General features: G+C 45.1%; 1 protein-coding gene across 2 annotated transcripts in view; it reads left to right on the forward strand.

The window, feature by feature from the left end:
• Positions 1–2,455: 2,455 nt before the first annotated feature.
• The window catches only part of pdxdc1 (pyridoxal-dependent decarboxylase domain containing 1), a 28,619-nt gene continuing 14,799 nt past the window's right edge, over positions 2,456–16,275 (forward strand). Inside the window, exons 1-14 of one of the 2 annotated variants that reach the window (XM_055223473.1) lie at positions 2,462–2,604; positions 4,661–4,803; positions 5,372–5,437; positions 5,641–5,739; positions 5,932–6,081; positions 6,753–6,942; positions 7,082–7,150; positions 8,662–8,740; positions 11,137–11,221; positions 11,329–11,377; positions 12,157–12,258; positions 12,756–12,881; positions 13,042–13,092; positions 13,662–13,706. In XM_055223473.1, the coding sequence (XP_055079448.1) occupies positions 4,736–4,803; positions 5,372–5,437; positions 5,641–5,739; positions 5,932–6,081; positions 6,753–6,942; positions 7,082–7,150; positions 8,662–8,740; positions 11,137–11,221; positions 11,329–11,377; positions 12,157–12,258; positions 12,756–12,881; positions 13,042–13,092; positions 13,662–13,706 (1,179 nt within the window). In that variant the 5' untranslated portion in view covers positions 2,462–2,604; positions 4,661–4,735. Of the gene's footprint in view, positions 2,605–4,660; positions 4,804–5,371; positions 5,438–5,640; positions 5,740–5,931; positions 6,082–6,752; positions 6,943–7,081; positions 7,151–8,661; positions 8,741–11,136; positions 11,222–11,328; positions 11,378–12,156; positions 12,259–12,755; positions 12,882–13,041; positions 13,093–13,661; positions 13,707–16,275 lie in introns of both variants that reach the window. The other variant, XM_055223474.1, reaches the window with a different exon arrangement.

The following is a 16,275-nucleotide window of genomic DNA, read 5'->3' on the forward strand; positions in this document are numbered from 1 at the left end:
CTGTCCTCTGTCCTGTCCTCTGTCCTGTCCTCTGTCCTGTCCTCTTTTCATCAACAAGTCGTCTTATATTGGAGACTGATATATCAGCACAACTATCGTCCACAGAACACGCCCTGTGGATCTGACACTCAAACAAATCCCTTTTTGTACAAAAGTGCTTTGAAAAGGGTCTTTGGTCCCTGATGCATTTTCTTCTGTCATTTGATGAATTCTCAAGAAAATATGACAAACAGAAAAGAAAGAACTTATGAAAATCACTAAGTCCATCCCTGAGCACAGTCTCCTGTTTCATAATCCTGACTGTACAAATCCCACTCGTCCTAAACTTATGAAAAATGTTCAGTATCTCAACTCTCAAACTTCCAAATTGTAAAATTAGACAATTCTTTAATGATGCTATTTATTCTTATATTTCAAATCCAAATTTCTATCTCACTATTGTTTTCATCTCAGGAAAAGAAGAAAATTCGTACAATCTATTTGAAACTTCCCATTCCCCTAAAGCTCAGGACGTCCATTTTAAAAGTCTCTCAGGCACAAACCCGTCTGAAGATCTGCTCAGAGGTGTTTGGGATGGATGACCATTGTTGTTCTTTCTGTGATGTCACTATTGAATCGACAGAACACTTATTTTTTGAATGTATGTTTTCTAAAGCCTTTTGGGACGATATTCACTACTGGCTCTACCCAGGATTCCAAATGAAAAGACTTTACCAGCGAGGACATCATCTTTGGTTTTCTTATGCACGACAAAAAATGTGAAATGATTTTAAATGTGATCTTTATTATGGGTAAATTCTTTATCCACAAGTGTAGGTTTTTAAAAACCACTCCATCCTTCCTCCCTTTCCATAAAGAACTTTGTCTCTTTTTTTCATCTGTAAGTTTTATGGAAAAGAAAGATACTGTAAAACTTAAAAATGTAGTAGTTGATCTAAATCTCATAGATAACACCTAGTGTATATATATATATATATATATATATATATATATATATATATATATATATATATATATATATATATATATATATATATATATATATATATATATATATATATATATATATTGTTTTATTTTACTTTTTTCTGTTCTGTACTTCGTTATAATAATCTGTCTGTTCTGACTTTTAATTGTGGAACTGTTCTGTTATGCCACAAATGTCGTGTACCTTTACTATTAATAAAAATAAATAAATAAATAAATAAATTTAAAAAAAGCTCTGCGCTTCCTCTGACGGGGGAAAAAACAAAACAATCCGATTGGCTCCAGCTGGTCACGTGGGTTCACGCAGCAACGTGAATTTCAAAATAAAAGTCTAAAGACATTTCAAAACGTAATAACTGATGAATTTACAAATTTTAAAGCTTTTTAACATTCTTTTGCATGAAATAAAGTATTATAGACTATTTTAATGCATTTTAACCATATCAACATATTTATTGACCTTTTAATCAAAGCATTTATTATTGTTTTTATCAACGTGCTTTTACGTTGAAGATCACTATGTTAACCTGGATTACACCTGTATCTGAGTTTGTTTATATCTGAGTTTGTCTATATCTGAGTTTGACATCTTAAAAACGTGAAAAACAAAACTAGTTCATTGTAAACTGTTTGCAGTGGTCAAACTACTCCTCACTCTCTGCACTGGGGTAACACACATTTTGCTCAGATAGGTCCAAATCAGGTCCAGGGCCTTTAACTTTTAGGGCCTGAGCCTTTTGAAGTAGGCCTACCCCCTCCCCCTGTCTCTCCCTCTGTGCCCTGAGCTCCAGACTGTCTGTCTCTTAATCCTCACAGTGTCGTTACATCAGGATGTGAGCCCAGGGCAGAGAGAGAGGGAGGAGAGGAGAGAGGGAGGACACAGGAGGAAAGAAAGAGGGGAAGGGAGAGAAGAGAAAGGGGAGGAGAGAGGTGAGGTGAGGGGAGGAGTGAGAGGGGAAGGGAGAGAAGGAAGAGACAGTCACTTTCCTAAAGTCAAAGGAATACATTTCAGGTTGTAAAACTTCAGTTTCTAACTGCACAGTATCTGAAAACACTGGACTTGTAAAGTAGCATTATCCTTCCTACAAGAAGTGATAAATATTATATTATGTTTTCTGTAAATATTACATTGTGTTTTACACTATAATATAATGCAACTCAGTGCATTAATATTTGACGTGTAAAACACAGCTCCAGGTCTGGTTGTGATGAAGAAACAACATTATAACATAGATCAGAACATAATAACATAATAAACGTAATATGGGCCCTTTAAGGCTTTAGAATCAGTCAAACATGTAAATAAACTGACTTTAGAATGACTCCAAACTGTAATAAACTCATCTGTTTGTTCTGGTTTATTAAACTCATCTGTTTGTTCTGGTTTATTAAACTCATCTGTTTGTTGCTCATTTGCTTAGAGAGGGCACGTCTGACGTCATCAGTGCCAGCGTGGACAGACACGTGACTTTAACCAAACCCGGAAGTGTCCTGTTCATCCGGCTCCAGCACAAACACAACAAAACACCGCCACAAACACCACCCACCGCCTCCACCGGAGTCTACCGGACACCAGCCCCGTGTGAGAGCCGCGTGAGAGCCGCGTGAGAGCCGGAGGTGAGTCCCGGTGCTTCCTCCGGGGGCAGGTCAGCACATCCGCGTCAGGAGCAGCGGCTGTGGGCGGGTTTGGTGGGGTTTGGTGGGGTTCACCGGGGTTCCACGGGGTTCCACGGGGTTGGGGTTAGGGTCCTGAGCTGGTGTTCTGGTCCGTGTTGGTCCGTGATAAACTGACTGAAGCTGCTTCCTGGAGCTGTGTGTCATTAATGTTCTGCATCAGGAGCAGAGCTGCACAGAGACACTGGGAGAACTCCTGTTGAAATAATTGTGCTCGTATTTTGATGATTGTGGACTATGGCTGTGTTTCAGATGTTTCAGATATTCCTGTGATTTGGTTCCTTCAGTTGCCCCCCACCCAGGCCCAGTCAGTGATACTACTGCTCCTGCGCCCACAGGTGTAGGTGTCTCCTGCTCCTGCGCCCACAGGTGTAGGTGTCTCCTGCTCCTGCGCCCACAGGTGTAGGTGTCTCCTGCTCCCACAGGTGTAGGTGTCTCCTGCTCCCACAGGTGTAGGTGTCTCCTCCTCCTGCGCCCACAGGTGTAGGTGTCTCCTGCTCCTGCTCCCACAGGTGTAGGTGTCTCCTGCTCCCACAGGTGTAGGTGTCTCCTGCTCCCACAGGTGTAGGTGTCTCCTGCTCCTGCGCCCACAGGTGTAGGTGTCTCCTGCTCCCACAGGTGTAGTTGTCTGCTGCACCTGCACCACAGCCTGAAAAACCTGTTCCACAGTGTGTCTGAGCATCAGTGACAAAATAAATGATCCAGATTTAAGATTTAGATTTAAGATTTCATAAACGTGACGTGTCTGTGTCCACAGAGATGAAGTAAACGTGTTCAAATCAAAGTCAGCATTTACTGAGAACAAATGTAATGCTGATTTATTCTTTTTAAAAACACTGGACAAGTTGTTCATGGTATAATTTGGTGTTTTATTTCTCAAGGTGATTATCCAATCAGAAAACAGACTCACATGACTCATTTGTGTTGCCAGTTTCAAAGCTGAAATCCAGTTGTTTTAAACCTAAAATGTCTCTCTCTGATGCGATTGGTCGTGCCCTAAACCCCCGCACCTGCAGCCAATCAGGACTCAGTGCTAGTGCAGCCTCTGCAGCTCAGGGAGTGGATTCTGGGAGTTCTTTTCATGTGAATGCTCAAAATGCTGAGATGCTAATGCAAATGCTAATGTTCAAAGCTGAAAACAGTAAAAGTGCTTCATATGAGAGATATGTCCCAAGGTCTCTGTTATCCACCTGCTCTGATAACACTTATCTCAGAAAATTGATATTCTGCAAAACTGATGATGTTCTTACTTTGTGTTAAAATGTTGACCTCAAAAGCAGAGTTGTGTTTTTAGCATTAGAGCTGTGTGCCTAAATCAAAACTGAGACAAAATAAAATTGAATCGGAAATTGAGATTAATCATACCAAGGAGACAGCAGCCTTGTTTCCATAGGGTACAGGGCGGAACGGTGCAGAGTATTTCCACTGTCTAAAGTGAAACGCACTGCCCCCTTTTGTGTGGCACTCCCTCTAAGGGGGTCTGGCGGGGTTGGGACTTGGGACCAGCTCACGGGGGGCGGGATACACCTCCACACAGTCACTGAAGGACCAGCAGCACACCGGTAGCAGCGTGTGTGACATTTCTGGGGTGAACAATCATTATTAAGATGGCAAAAAACAGATATAACCATAAAATAGCAATTTCTCACCAAACGCTGATTTGATGTTGATAAACTGCTGTATTTCCCGTGATGTGCCTTATATGTTGAGTTAACATGGTTTCCCAAACAAACCTAGTCCGCTCTTTCCTGTTTATCAATGCATCAGGATAAAGAATATTACATTTGCAGTGTATGATGCACCTACCACTATTAAACCCTGATGCATTACATGAAGAGACGCCAAAACGTTGTGTAGAGACGCAGAGAAGTGAAATAACTGCAGAAAAAGATGATCATAAACGGGAAGTAGTTTTGTGTTTGCTCCAGCTTAATCTTGGGTGGTTGTGGGCGGAGTTTAGTGTTTAGTCTCACTTTACTGTATGTCTCCTCTCCTCCAGTCGGCCCCTGCCCAAAGCTCTGCCCAAAGCAACCGCCCGCTGCCCCGCCCACTGCCCCGCCCACAGCCGGAGGAGATGGTGGACAACACGCTGGCTCAGGTGGGACACAACCTGAGCCAGGCCATGAAGATCCTGGACTCCAGGTACAGCAGGACCTTCTGTGTAGAGTTTGAATGTTCTAAGTGTGTCAGGGTTCTCCCCTGCACCTTTCACATCAGAGCGTCACTACATTTTCACATTCAGGTTTCCCATAGACTTTTTAGAAAGTTCAGTTCAAGAGTTTAGACGGTAGCTAATGTCGCTAACACGGCTGTTTCTGTCATAATATATTTAAAACAAATCGTTCTGCAATAATTGCATTTATTAAAAGTTTCAGAAATATATTTTAGATCCAGTTATTGGTCTTGTGATCATTTGGTTTTCCTGTCAGCTTTCAAATGTTTAATATTATTTTATGTTAAAAAGTCTATGAGAAGAAATAATGAAAACTCGTGTCACAGTCTCAGCTCCACAGGCCAGTTCTTTATCTCACAATGGAAAATATTGGGAAAATGAATGATAAATGTTCTTCCTTCATCTGAATTTCTTATGCTCTGTAAATCCTTATTTGACCCACCATCTGTGTGTGTGTGTGTGTGCGTGTGTCTGTGTGTGCACCTCTGTGTGTGTGTGTGTGTGTGTGTGCACATATGTGCGTTTGTGTCTGTGCAGGGAGGTGGATGCTCTCGCAGACAGGAGGCGCAGTCGCAGCAGCATCCCGGGACCCCTACAGGGAGAGTAAGAAACCCACTCACACACCCGCTCCCAGCAGCCCCTTCCCTCGTACACTACATCTGTCCTGTCCTGTGTGTGTGTGTGTGTGTGTGTGTGTGTGGGTGAAGTCTAATTCTCCAGGAAATGAATGGAAGTAATGTCCCCAATAAGCATGTAAACTCTGTGTGTGTGTGTGTGTGTGTGTGTGTGTGTGTGTGTGCGCGTAGTGGTCAGGACGTGGCTTCCATCCTGGAGCTGATTCATCACCTCATCCATGAAGAAGAGGAGGAGGAGGAGGAGGAGGAGGAGGAGGGGCCCCACGTACAGTGAGTCCAGACTGAATACTGCAGATGTGCACACTGTTCTGTCTCTGCTAAACTCTCTTTGTCTGTGTGTATCTGTGTGTGTGTGTGTGTGTGTGTGTGTGCGTTGGGGTGTGTGTGCCTGTGTGTCTGTGTATCTGTGTGTGCATTGGGGTGTGTATCTGTGTGTGTGTGTGTGTGTGTGTGTGTGGTCAGCAGGGGGCAGCAGGTGGGTGAACAGGCTCACATGGCTCTGCTGGGGCACAGTCTGGCCGCATACATCTCCGTCCTGCCCCGGGACAGACTGAGGAGCATCTCCACCCGTGTCCTGTCCGACAGCACGCTGTGGCTCTGTCGACTCTTCAGGTGAGTCGTCCACAGAATAAACACTTTTACATAATCAATACAAATAATTTAGTTAATCTTAATTGACCTAAAACAGGAAAAGTTTAGTGTGACTTTATATCAGTGAGGAAAAAAAAACATATGTGTCTTTTTATATATATTTTTTATAAATATACTTTTATATGTATACTTTTTTAAATATACTTTTATAAATATACTTCTGGTTTCGACTGTGTTTCCAGCATTAACACTGTTGTAATTTAAAGGACCTGTCCCAGATTTTTTCCCATGTTTTTGAGTAAAATGTGTCTTGTCCCAGGACAGAGATGTTGTATAAGCAGCTCTTGAGTTTAAAATATGTCCACTGTGTGACGTCTGCATCTAATTAAAAATCATTTTACTGTCCAATAATCAGAAAGTGCACCTTGACATGCTAGTTGCTGTAAGGTAAAACATTTGTGAAAATTGCTTATAAACTTACAGGATGAATAAGGTAAATGAGGAATACAAACTGTTTAAAATCAACTATTTTGTGTTTGACAGTAAAAATCAGGTGCAGCGTCGTTAATAAGTGCTAGGTGTTTAATTTTAACGTACGAACAGCTCCACTTAAACGTCAGAAAAGTTCAATACTGCACTGTTTTTAAAGTTCACATCTATGAGCACTGACTCCGCCCCCTTCTGTGTGTCAGGTACGATAACGCGTGTGCGTACTTCCACGAGGACGACCGCGACGGCCTGGTCAGAGTGTGCCGTCTGGTGCTCCACGCTCGCTATGAGGAGTACCCCTCTGAGGGCTACGGGGCGCTCGTCTCCAAACAGCCTGTCATCTACATGAGCGCCTCCTGTAGACCAGGCCTGGGACAACACCTCTGCAGCCAGGTACAGTTTCACCTGAGTCGTACTTATCATGTTATGAAGATTATGTTGAAGTTAAGAACTCATAATTAAAGATACACATGTTTATTTATGGTTTTACATCTATTGGTTTATATAACAACCACATTAACTGTGTTTTCAGCTGGGCCTGCCCCTGTCCAGCCTCTGCACCGTCCCCTGTAACACCATGTTTGGCTCCCAGCACCAGATGGTAAGTCCACACTGCTCTGACTGATCATACGGAGGAAATATTCAATCAGATTAAAACATTTGTACACATCTAAACTACTAACCAGGCTCATGTCTGATTTCTGTAACACACTGGCACGAGCACGTCTAAAAACAGGCCCTGTAGTTTAACCTCGTGCCACAAGATGGATCCTTGTGACATTTCATAAACATCCAGTCCATCTTCATAATCCTGTGGTTTAGTAACTCTTCATCTTTTATAAGAATAAGTATTGGCTATTTTAGAAGTCAACTGGGCAGTGACTGTGTAAAATATTTACAAGTGGTATTCTCAACATCACAAAACTACTACTTTATGACGTAATAACCCTGATGTAATAACCCTGATGTAATAACCCTGACGTAATAACCCTGACTTAATAACCCTGATGTAATAACCCTTACTGTGCATCAGTAAAGTCCACAAAACAATTAAAATCTATTATAAAATAAGTCTTATTTCTTGATGAAATTATTAATTAGGCACATTACACAAAAGGATGTGTTGGGTTTAATGTTCTGATTCACTGATGGTCTGGTCACTTCAGATCGTGATGATTCTTTATCTCGTGACGATTCTTTATCTCGTGATGATTCTTTAGCTCGTGACGATTCTTTATCTCGTGACGATTCTTTATCTCGTGACGATTCTTTATCTCGTGACGATTCTTTATCTCGTGACGATTCTTTGGCTCATGACGATTCTTTATCTCGTGACGATTCTTTATCTCGTGACGATTCTTTATCTCGTGACGATTCTTTATCTCGTGACGATTCTTTATCTTGTGACGATTCTTTGGCTCGTGACGATTCTTTAGCTCGTGACGATTCTTTAGATCGTGACGATTCTTTGGCTCGTGACGATTCTTTAGATCGTGACGATTCTTTGGCTCGTGACAATTCTTTGGCTCGTGACGATTCTTTGGCTCGTGACGATTCTTTGGCTCGTGACGATTCTTTATCTCGTGACGATTCTTTATCTCGTGACGATTCTTTAGCTCATGACGATTCTTTATCTCGTGACGATTCTTTATCTCGTGACGATTCTTTGGCTCGTGACGATTCTTTGGCTCGTGACGATTCTTTGGCTCGTGACGATTCTTTATCTCGTGACGATTCTTTATCTCGTGACGATTCTTTGGCTCGTGACGATTCTTTAGATCGTGACGATTCTTTAGCTCGTGACGATTCTTTGGCTCGTGACGATTCTTTGGCTCGTGACGATTCTTTATCTCGTGACGATTCTTTATCTCGTGACGATTCTTTAGCTCGTGACGATTCTTTATCTCGTGACGATTCTTTATCTCGTGACGATTCTTTGGCTCGTGACGATTCTTTAGCTCGTGACGATTCTTTGGCTCGTGACGATTCTTTGGCTCGTGACGATTCTTTGGCTCGTGACGATTCTTTGGCTCGTGACGATTCTTTATCTCGTGACGATTCTTTATCTCGTGACGATTCTTTGGCTCATGATGATTGTTGTGTGTGTTTGAGGACGTGGCGCTGCTGGACAAACTGGTGCGAGAGGACGTGGACTCCAGGAAACTGCCTCTGCTGCTCATCGCCAATGCAGGTACAGGCCGGAGTGTGCGCCACACAATACTAAAGACACACACACTACATGCACACACACAGAGGACTCTTCATTGCCAATGCAGGTACACAACTCACTACGCACACACTACACACACACACCTGCCGATTTCATGCATAACTTTCATAATAAAAGAATCGAATCATCCAGCCCAGTCTGCACCAAACCAAACATTCTACACTGAACTTAAATAAACCCTGAGTCTTTATGGCGGCTGATGCTCCGTTAATCATTAGTTAAAACTACAACTGAAAGCTGTTGTTCATGAACCTTTAACCTTTGTCACATATTTGCGTAGCAGCTGTGTGTGTGTGTGTGTGTCCTGTTGTGTTCTACATTCTGAGGACGCACATTCTGTTTGTTAAACTCATGGACACATCTTCCTCAAAATGCCCCAGACACACAGTGTCATATTCAACAATACAAGAGACAAAGTCCTCCCCAGACACACAGACACACTCACACAAACACACTCACACAGACACACTCACCCAGACACACTCACCCAGACACACTCACCCCGTCACACTCACCCCGTCACACTCACACAGACACACTCACACAGACACACTCACCCCGACACACTCACACAGACACACTCACACAGACACACTCACACAAACACACTCACACAGACACACTCACCCAGACACACTCACCCAGACACACTCACCCAGACACACTCACACAGACACACTCACACAGACACACTCACACAGACACACTCACACAGACACACTCACACAGACACACTCACCCCGACACACTCACCCCGACACACTCACACAGACACACTCACACCGACACACTCACACCGACACACTCACACAGACACACTCACACAGACACACTCACCCCGACACACTCACCCCGACACACTCACCCCGACACACTCACACCGACACACTCACACCGACACACTCACACAGACACACTCACACAGACACACTCACACAGACACACTCACACAGACACACTCACACAGACACACTCACACCGACACACTCACACCGACACACTCACACCGACACACTCACACAGACACACTCACCCCGACACACTCACACAGACACACTCACACAGACACACTCACACAAACACACTCACACAGACACACTCACCCAGACACACTCACCCAGACACACTCACCCCGTCACACTCACACAGACACACTCACACAGACACACTCACACAGACACACTCACACAGACACACTCACACAGACACACTCACCCCGACACACTCACCCCGACACACTCACACAGACACACTCACACCGACACACTCACACCGACACACTCACACAGACACACTCACCCCGACACACTCACCCCGACACACTCACCCCGACACACTCACCCCGACACACTCACCCCGACACACTCACACAGACACACTCACACAGTCACACTCACACCGACACACTCACCCCGACACACTCACACAGACACACTCACACCGACACACTCACACCGACACACTCACACCGACACACTCACACAGACACACTCACCCCGACACACTCACCCCGACACACTCACCCCGACACACTCACCCCGACACACTCACACAGACACACTCACACAGTCACACTCACACCGACACACTCACACCGACACACTCACACAGACACACTCACACAGACACACTCACACAGACACACTCACACAGACACACTCACACAGACACACTCACACAGACACACTCACACCGACACACTCACCCCGACACACTCACCCCGACACACTCACCCCGACACACTCACCCCGACACACTCACCCCGACACACTCACCCCGACACACTCACCCCGACACACTCACACAGACACACTCACCCCGACACACTCACCCCGACACACTCACCCCGACACACTCACCCCGACACACTCACCCCGACACACTCACACAGACACACTCACCCCGACACACTCACCCCGACACACTCACCCCGACACACTCACCCCGACACACTCACCCCGACACACTCACACCGACACACTCACACCGACACACTCACACCGACACACTCACACCGACACACTCACCCCGACACACTCACCCCGACACACTCACCCCGACACACTCACCCCGACACACTCACCCCGACACACTCACCCCGACACACTCACACAGACACACTCACCCCGACACACTCACCCCGACACACTCACCCCGACACACTCACCCCGACACACTCACCCCGACACACTCACCCCGACACACTCACACAGACACACTCACCCCGACACACTCACACAGACACACTCACCCCGACACACTCACCCCGACACACTCACCCCGACACACTCACACAGACACACTCACACAGACATAAACTCATCCAGAGTCTCTAACCTGAGGCACATGTGTGACAGGGACCCCCGCCGCCGGCCACACAGACAAACTGTCCCGCCTCAAGGAGCTGTGTGAGCAACACAACATGTGGCTCCATGTGGAGGGGTGAGTGTGTGTCCTCCTGTGTCCTCCTGTGTCCTCCTGTGTCCTCTGTGTGTCCTCTCTTTATTTAAAAAGTCCTGTCTGCTCTAAACGTGCACTGTCCTCCTCAGGGTGAACCTGGCGACTCTGACCCTGGGGAACCTGAGCTCTCCGGTCATGGTAGGCCTGGCCTGGTAGGCCTCTTAGGGCTGGTAGGCCTCTTAGGGCTTGTAGGCCTCTTAGGGCTTGTAGGCCTCTTAGGGCTTGTAGGCCTCTTAGGGCTGTTCAGGGCTCACAGATCAGGATCAAAAGTTTGGACACACTTTTTCATTTATGCTTCTTCTTTATTTCCATATTTTACACTGTAGATTCTCACTGAGGCATCAATGAATGACAAATATGAAATGTAGTAAATTTGGCAAAGAATAAACTCAAAAGGTTTTAAAAATATCCACCTTTTCCTTTGGTCACTGTTTGGTCACGTGGCAACTGTGACGTGAAAATCATTTCATCATGAAACTCCCCGGGGCCGAGGGTTTGATCCTTAAATATAATAATAAAATATATAATAATATAAACATTAACATTATGGAGTCGTGTTCTTCAACTTTTTTGGTCTTTGCCTCATAATTCCATAGATCGTGCTTCATATTTTTGATAATTTTTGTATGTATATATAATAATATATATAATATTAATTTTATATTTATATTTATATATATATATATATATATAATGAAAAACATCATTAAATTGAAAGGTGTGTCCACACTCTTGATTGTGCACACCAGATTGATCATGTGTGTGTTTAGTGTCTCTGGTGTGTTCTTTTGTTTAGATGTGTGTGTTTAGTGTCTCGTGTGTGTCCTTTTGTTAGTTGTGTGTGTTTAGTGTCTCTGGTGTGTTCTTTTGTTTAGTTGTGTGTATGTGTGTGTTTAGTGTCTCGTGTGTGTCCACAGGCCGCCTCTCGCAGTGACAGTCTGACGCTGACCCCTGGACTGTGGCTGGGGCTGCCCGCCGTGTGTGCGGTGACTCTGTACAGACACGAGGACCCGGCGCTGGTACGACACACTCTAGACCATAATGCACTGACCCCCTTTACACACACGTCCACTTTTACACACACGCACGTCCACCCCTACACACACGCGCACACACACGTCCGATTTTACACACACGTCCGATTTTACACACACACATGTCCACTTTTACACACACACGTTTGGGTTGTACTTCCAGAGTCTTAATGCTGAATATGGACGTGTGGACAGTTTGTCCAGAGGACAGTGCACTGCATAAACCTCGACATGGACATGTGGACAGTTTGTCCAGAGGACAGTGCACTGCATAAACCTCGACATGGACACGTGGACAGTTTGTCCAGAGGACAGTGCACTGCATAAACCTCGACCACATCCTTTTTGTTTAACCTTTTTAAATATATTTATTAAGGACGTGTAGACACCACGCTCCTGTGGACAAATACACAAGACACTCAGGACTGTGGGGGGTGGACTCTTGTCTCTGGGACACTTTGACATCACTGTCCTGTTTACAGTCCCTGTCCGCGGGCCTCATGTCCAGCAGACCCCTGGAAAAGCTGAGGGCCCTCCCCCTGTGGCTGTCCCTGCAGTACCTGGGACACAGCGGCATCGTCAACAGGATCCAACAGACAACGGCTCTGGTAAAGTCCTGTCCTCCACCCTGTCCTCCACCCTGTCCTCCACCCTGTCCTCCACCCTGTCCTCCACCCTGTCCTCTCCTTTCTGATATAAAAATCATGATATATAAAATGGTGGTATATTGTGCAGTAGCAGCTCACTCATCTTTTCCTTTTGTCTCAGAGTCAGCAGCTCCTGGAGAAGCTCAAACCTCTGTCATCTGTCCAAACTTCAGTGAGTCACCAGTGTTTATACTTTTTATAAGATATTGTGCTTTATACGAGGGTCATTCAATAAAAAAGGTGAATTTTTTCAGTATAAGGACTTTTAATACAGTTAGAAGCTTACTTTTTTTTTTTTTTTTTTACTTGTTTTTCACATGGAAGGTGATCGAACCAGACACAGTCACATTCTCCTATGAGTTTCAACGGGTTTGCACCTTCAGCAACCAAAAACTAGATAACTGACCACTGTTCAATCCTGGAGCTCCTTGGTCGTCCATCTTTGTTAATCACCAAAACCCTCAATTTTTTTTTTTTATCTGCAAAAGAAATTAAATCCATGTGAAAAACAAAAAAAAAGTAAGCTTCTAACTGTATTAAAAGTCCTTATACTGAAAAATGCACCTTATTCATTGAATGACCCTCGTAAGTCTTTTTTCATGATCTAGACCACGTTTCTACACCAGATGATGTTCATGTACTGCAGTTCAGGCACAAATAAAGAGAAAACAAACATTTGAAGATTTAGGTTGTCCTCAGGACCTGAGCTGCCTAAACCTAAACGCTGCCTTATAACTGCAGGATGTGCTGGAGGCAGAGGTGTCTCTAGAGGAGGCGCTGAGGATGGTAAACCCACTCAGAGCTAGAGCTGCTGTAGTTTAGTCACTGTGTCTGCTCTCAGAGGGGGAGCACAGGGGAGCACAGGGGAGCACAGGGGAGCGTGGACATGGACAGATCAGTCCTCCAGCCCCACTGTCCTGCCCCTGGGTGGGTGTGTGTGTGTGTGGGGTGTGTGTGTGTGTGTCGGGGTGTGTGTGAGTGTAGTGTAGGACCAGAGTGAGTGTGGACTGCTTGTTTCCAGGGTGCAGTGTCCCCGAGGCCTCCTCTCTCCGGGGCTTCTGTGAGGGACGTTCTGGGCTCTGTGCTGCTGTCTATTGTAGGTGGGATTTAGTCTTTACGCCTCACGCTGCGCGTCTTCACTCACTGCTCTCAGCGGCTGAACGCCGGCCGCAGGCGCTCTCTGCTCTCATCACATGGCTCCTGAATATTGACATGTAATAATCACATGATTCATGACTCCAGCTCTCGTCTGGATCGAGGGTCCCTCATTTGTCCAGGAGTGGTCCAGAGTAGAGAAGGTTTCAGAGGTGGTCAACAACTCCCCCAGCGTTTTCAATGTGAAAATGTCTGGATGGGAGCCTAAAAGTCTTGATTTCAAATCTATTGACCACCTCTGAAACCTTTTCTCCCACGGCTCAGGAATGATCACATGACTCAGGAATGATCACATGACTCCTGAATGATCACGTGACTCCTGAATGATCACGTGACTCCTGAATGATCACGTGACTCCTGAATGATCACGTGACTCAGGAATGATCACGTGACTCCTGAATGATCACGTGACTCCTGAATGATCACGTGACTCCTGAACGGTCACGTGACTCCTGAACGGTCACGTGACTCCTGAACGGTCACGTGACTCCTGAACGGTCACGTGACTCCTGAATAATCACATGACTCCTGAATAATCACGTGACTCCTGAATAATCACAGGGCACAATGGGGAATAATCGAGCTGCACTGAACAACAAAGTGATGATTTAGACTTTGTAGCAAAGAGATGGAAGTAAATTTAACCAATTTAAGCTGTAACATGTGAAATGAGCCTGTTGATATTTTTGTGATTGTGAATAATCACAGAACTCCTGATTAATCACAATGCTCAAAGCTACAATTTCATTAATCAACAAATTGTAAACTTAAATATTTTCCGGAGCCTTTTTGACATGTTTTTTTTTATAAGAATGACATTAGTCTAGACCATTTTCCACTGTAACACTTTATTTGAATTTTAATATAAATGTTGTGTATAAAGTGAATAACCAGAGCCCATGTGTCTCCCGGTGGACACAGAGGGTGTGTGTAAATGTCCCTCTTGTGTTGTGACAGTTGAGGCGTGGCCCTGAGCTCAGTAGAGTCTCTGCTGTGAGCCGCAGTGTCTCCTCTGTCACGGGCCAGTAGAGTTTACATGTGTTTGGACGTTTTAATTACAGTTCTATGATTCCCAGAGGACATTCTGAGAGAAATGAAGGACTCCCTGTGCGAGCACAAACACCAGCTCATTTAAACCGTGTTAGTGTTTCATCCACAGTTAAACCAGAAGTTTACAGACGCAATATAAAAACACACACACTTTGTTTCCGCTTTGTCTGACATGAATCAGACTGAACTTTTCCAGTTTTAGGTCAATGAGAATTAACAAAAATATTTATTTTTGTTGAATGTCAAAATAATGAGAAATAGATTTCATGAGTTTACACACAGTAAGATTATGACTTTAAACGGTTAACTCAGATGATGTCATGTGTTTGGAAGATTCTGATTGGTTTATTGACACATTTGAGTTTAGAGACTCACCTGTGGATGTGTCTGAAGCACACCTGAAACGCACCTGAAACGCACCTGAAACGCACCTGAAGCGCACCTGAAACACACCTGAAACACACCTGAAGCTCACCTGAAGCTCACCTGAAGCTCACCTGAAGCTCACCTGAAGCTCACCTGAAACGCACCTGAAACGCACCTGAAACGCACCTGAAACGCACCTGAAGCGCATCTGAAGCGCACCTGAAGCTCACCTGAAACACACCTGAAACACACCTGAAACTCACCTGAAACTCACCTGAAACTCACCTGAAGCACACCTGAAGCACACCTGAAACGCACCTGAAACTCGCCTGAAGCTCACCTGAAGCTCACCTGAAGCACACCTGAAACTCACCTGAAGCTCACCTGAAGCTCACCTGAAGCTCACCTGAAGCACACCTGAAGCACACCTGAAGCACACCTGAAGCTCACCTGAAGCTCACCTGAAACTCACCTGAAACTCACCTGAAACTCACCTGAAGCTCACCTGAAGCTCACCTGAAGCGCACCTGAAACGCACCTGAAACGCACCTGAAGCGCACCTGAAACGCACCTGAAGCGCACCTGAAGCGCACCTGAAACGCACCTGAAGCACACCTGAAACACACCTGAAGCTCACCTGAAACGCACCTGAAGCGCACCTGAAGCGCACCTGAAACGCACCTGAAGCACACCTGAAACACACCTGAAACACACCTGAAGCACACCTGAAGCACACCTGAAGCACACCTGAAGCACACCTGAAGCACACCTGAAACACACCTGA

The sequence above is a fragment of the Periophthalmus magnuspinnatus genome, chromosome 8 (genome assembly GCF_009829125.3).
Source record: "Periophthalmus magnuspinnatus isolate fPerMag1 chromosome 8, fPerMag1.2.pri, whole genome shotgun sequence".
Classification (NCBI taxonomy): Eukaryota; Metazoa; Chordata; class Actinopteri; order Gobiiformes; family Gobiidae; genus Periophthalmus; species Periophthalmus magnuspinnatus.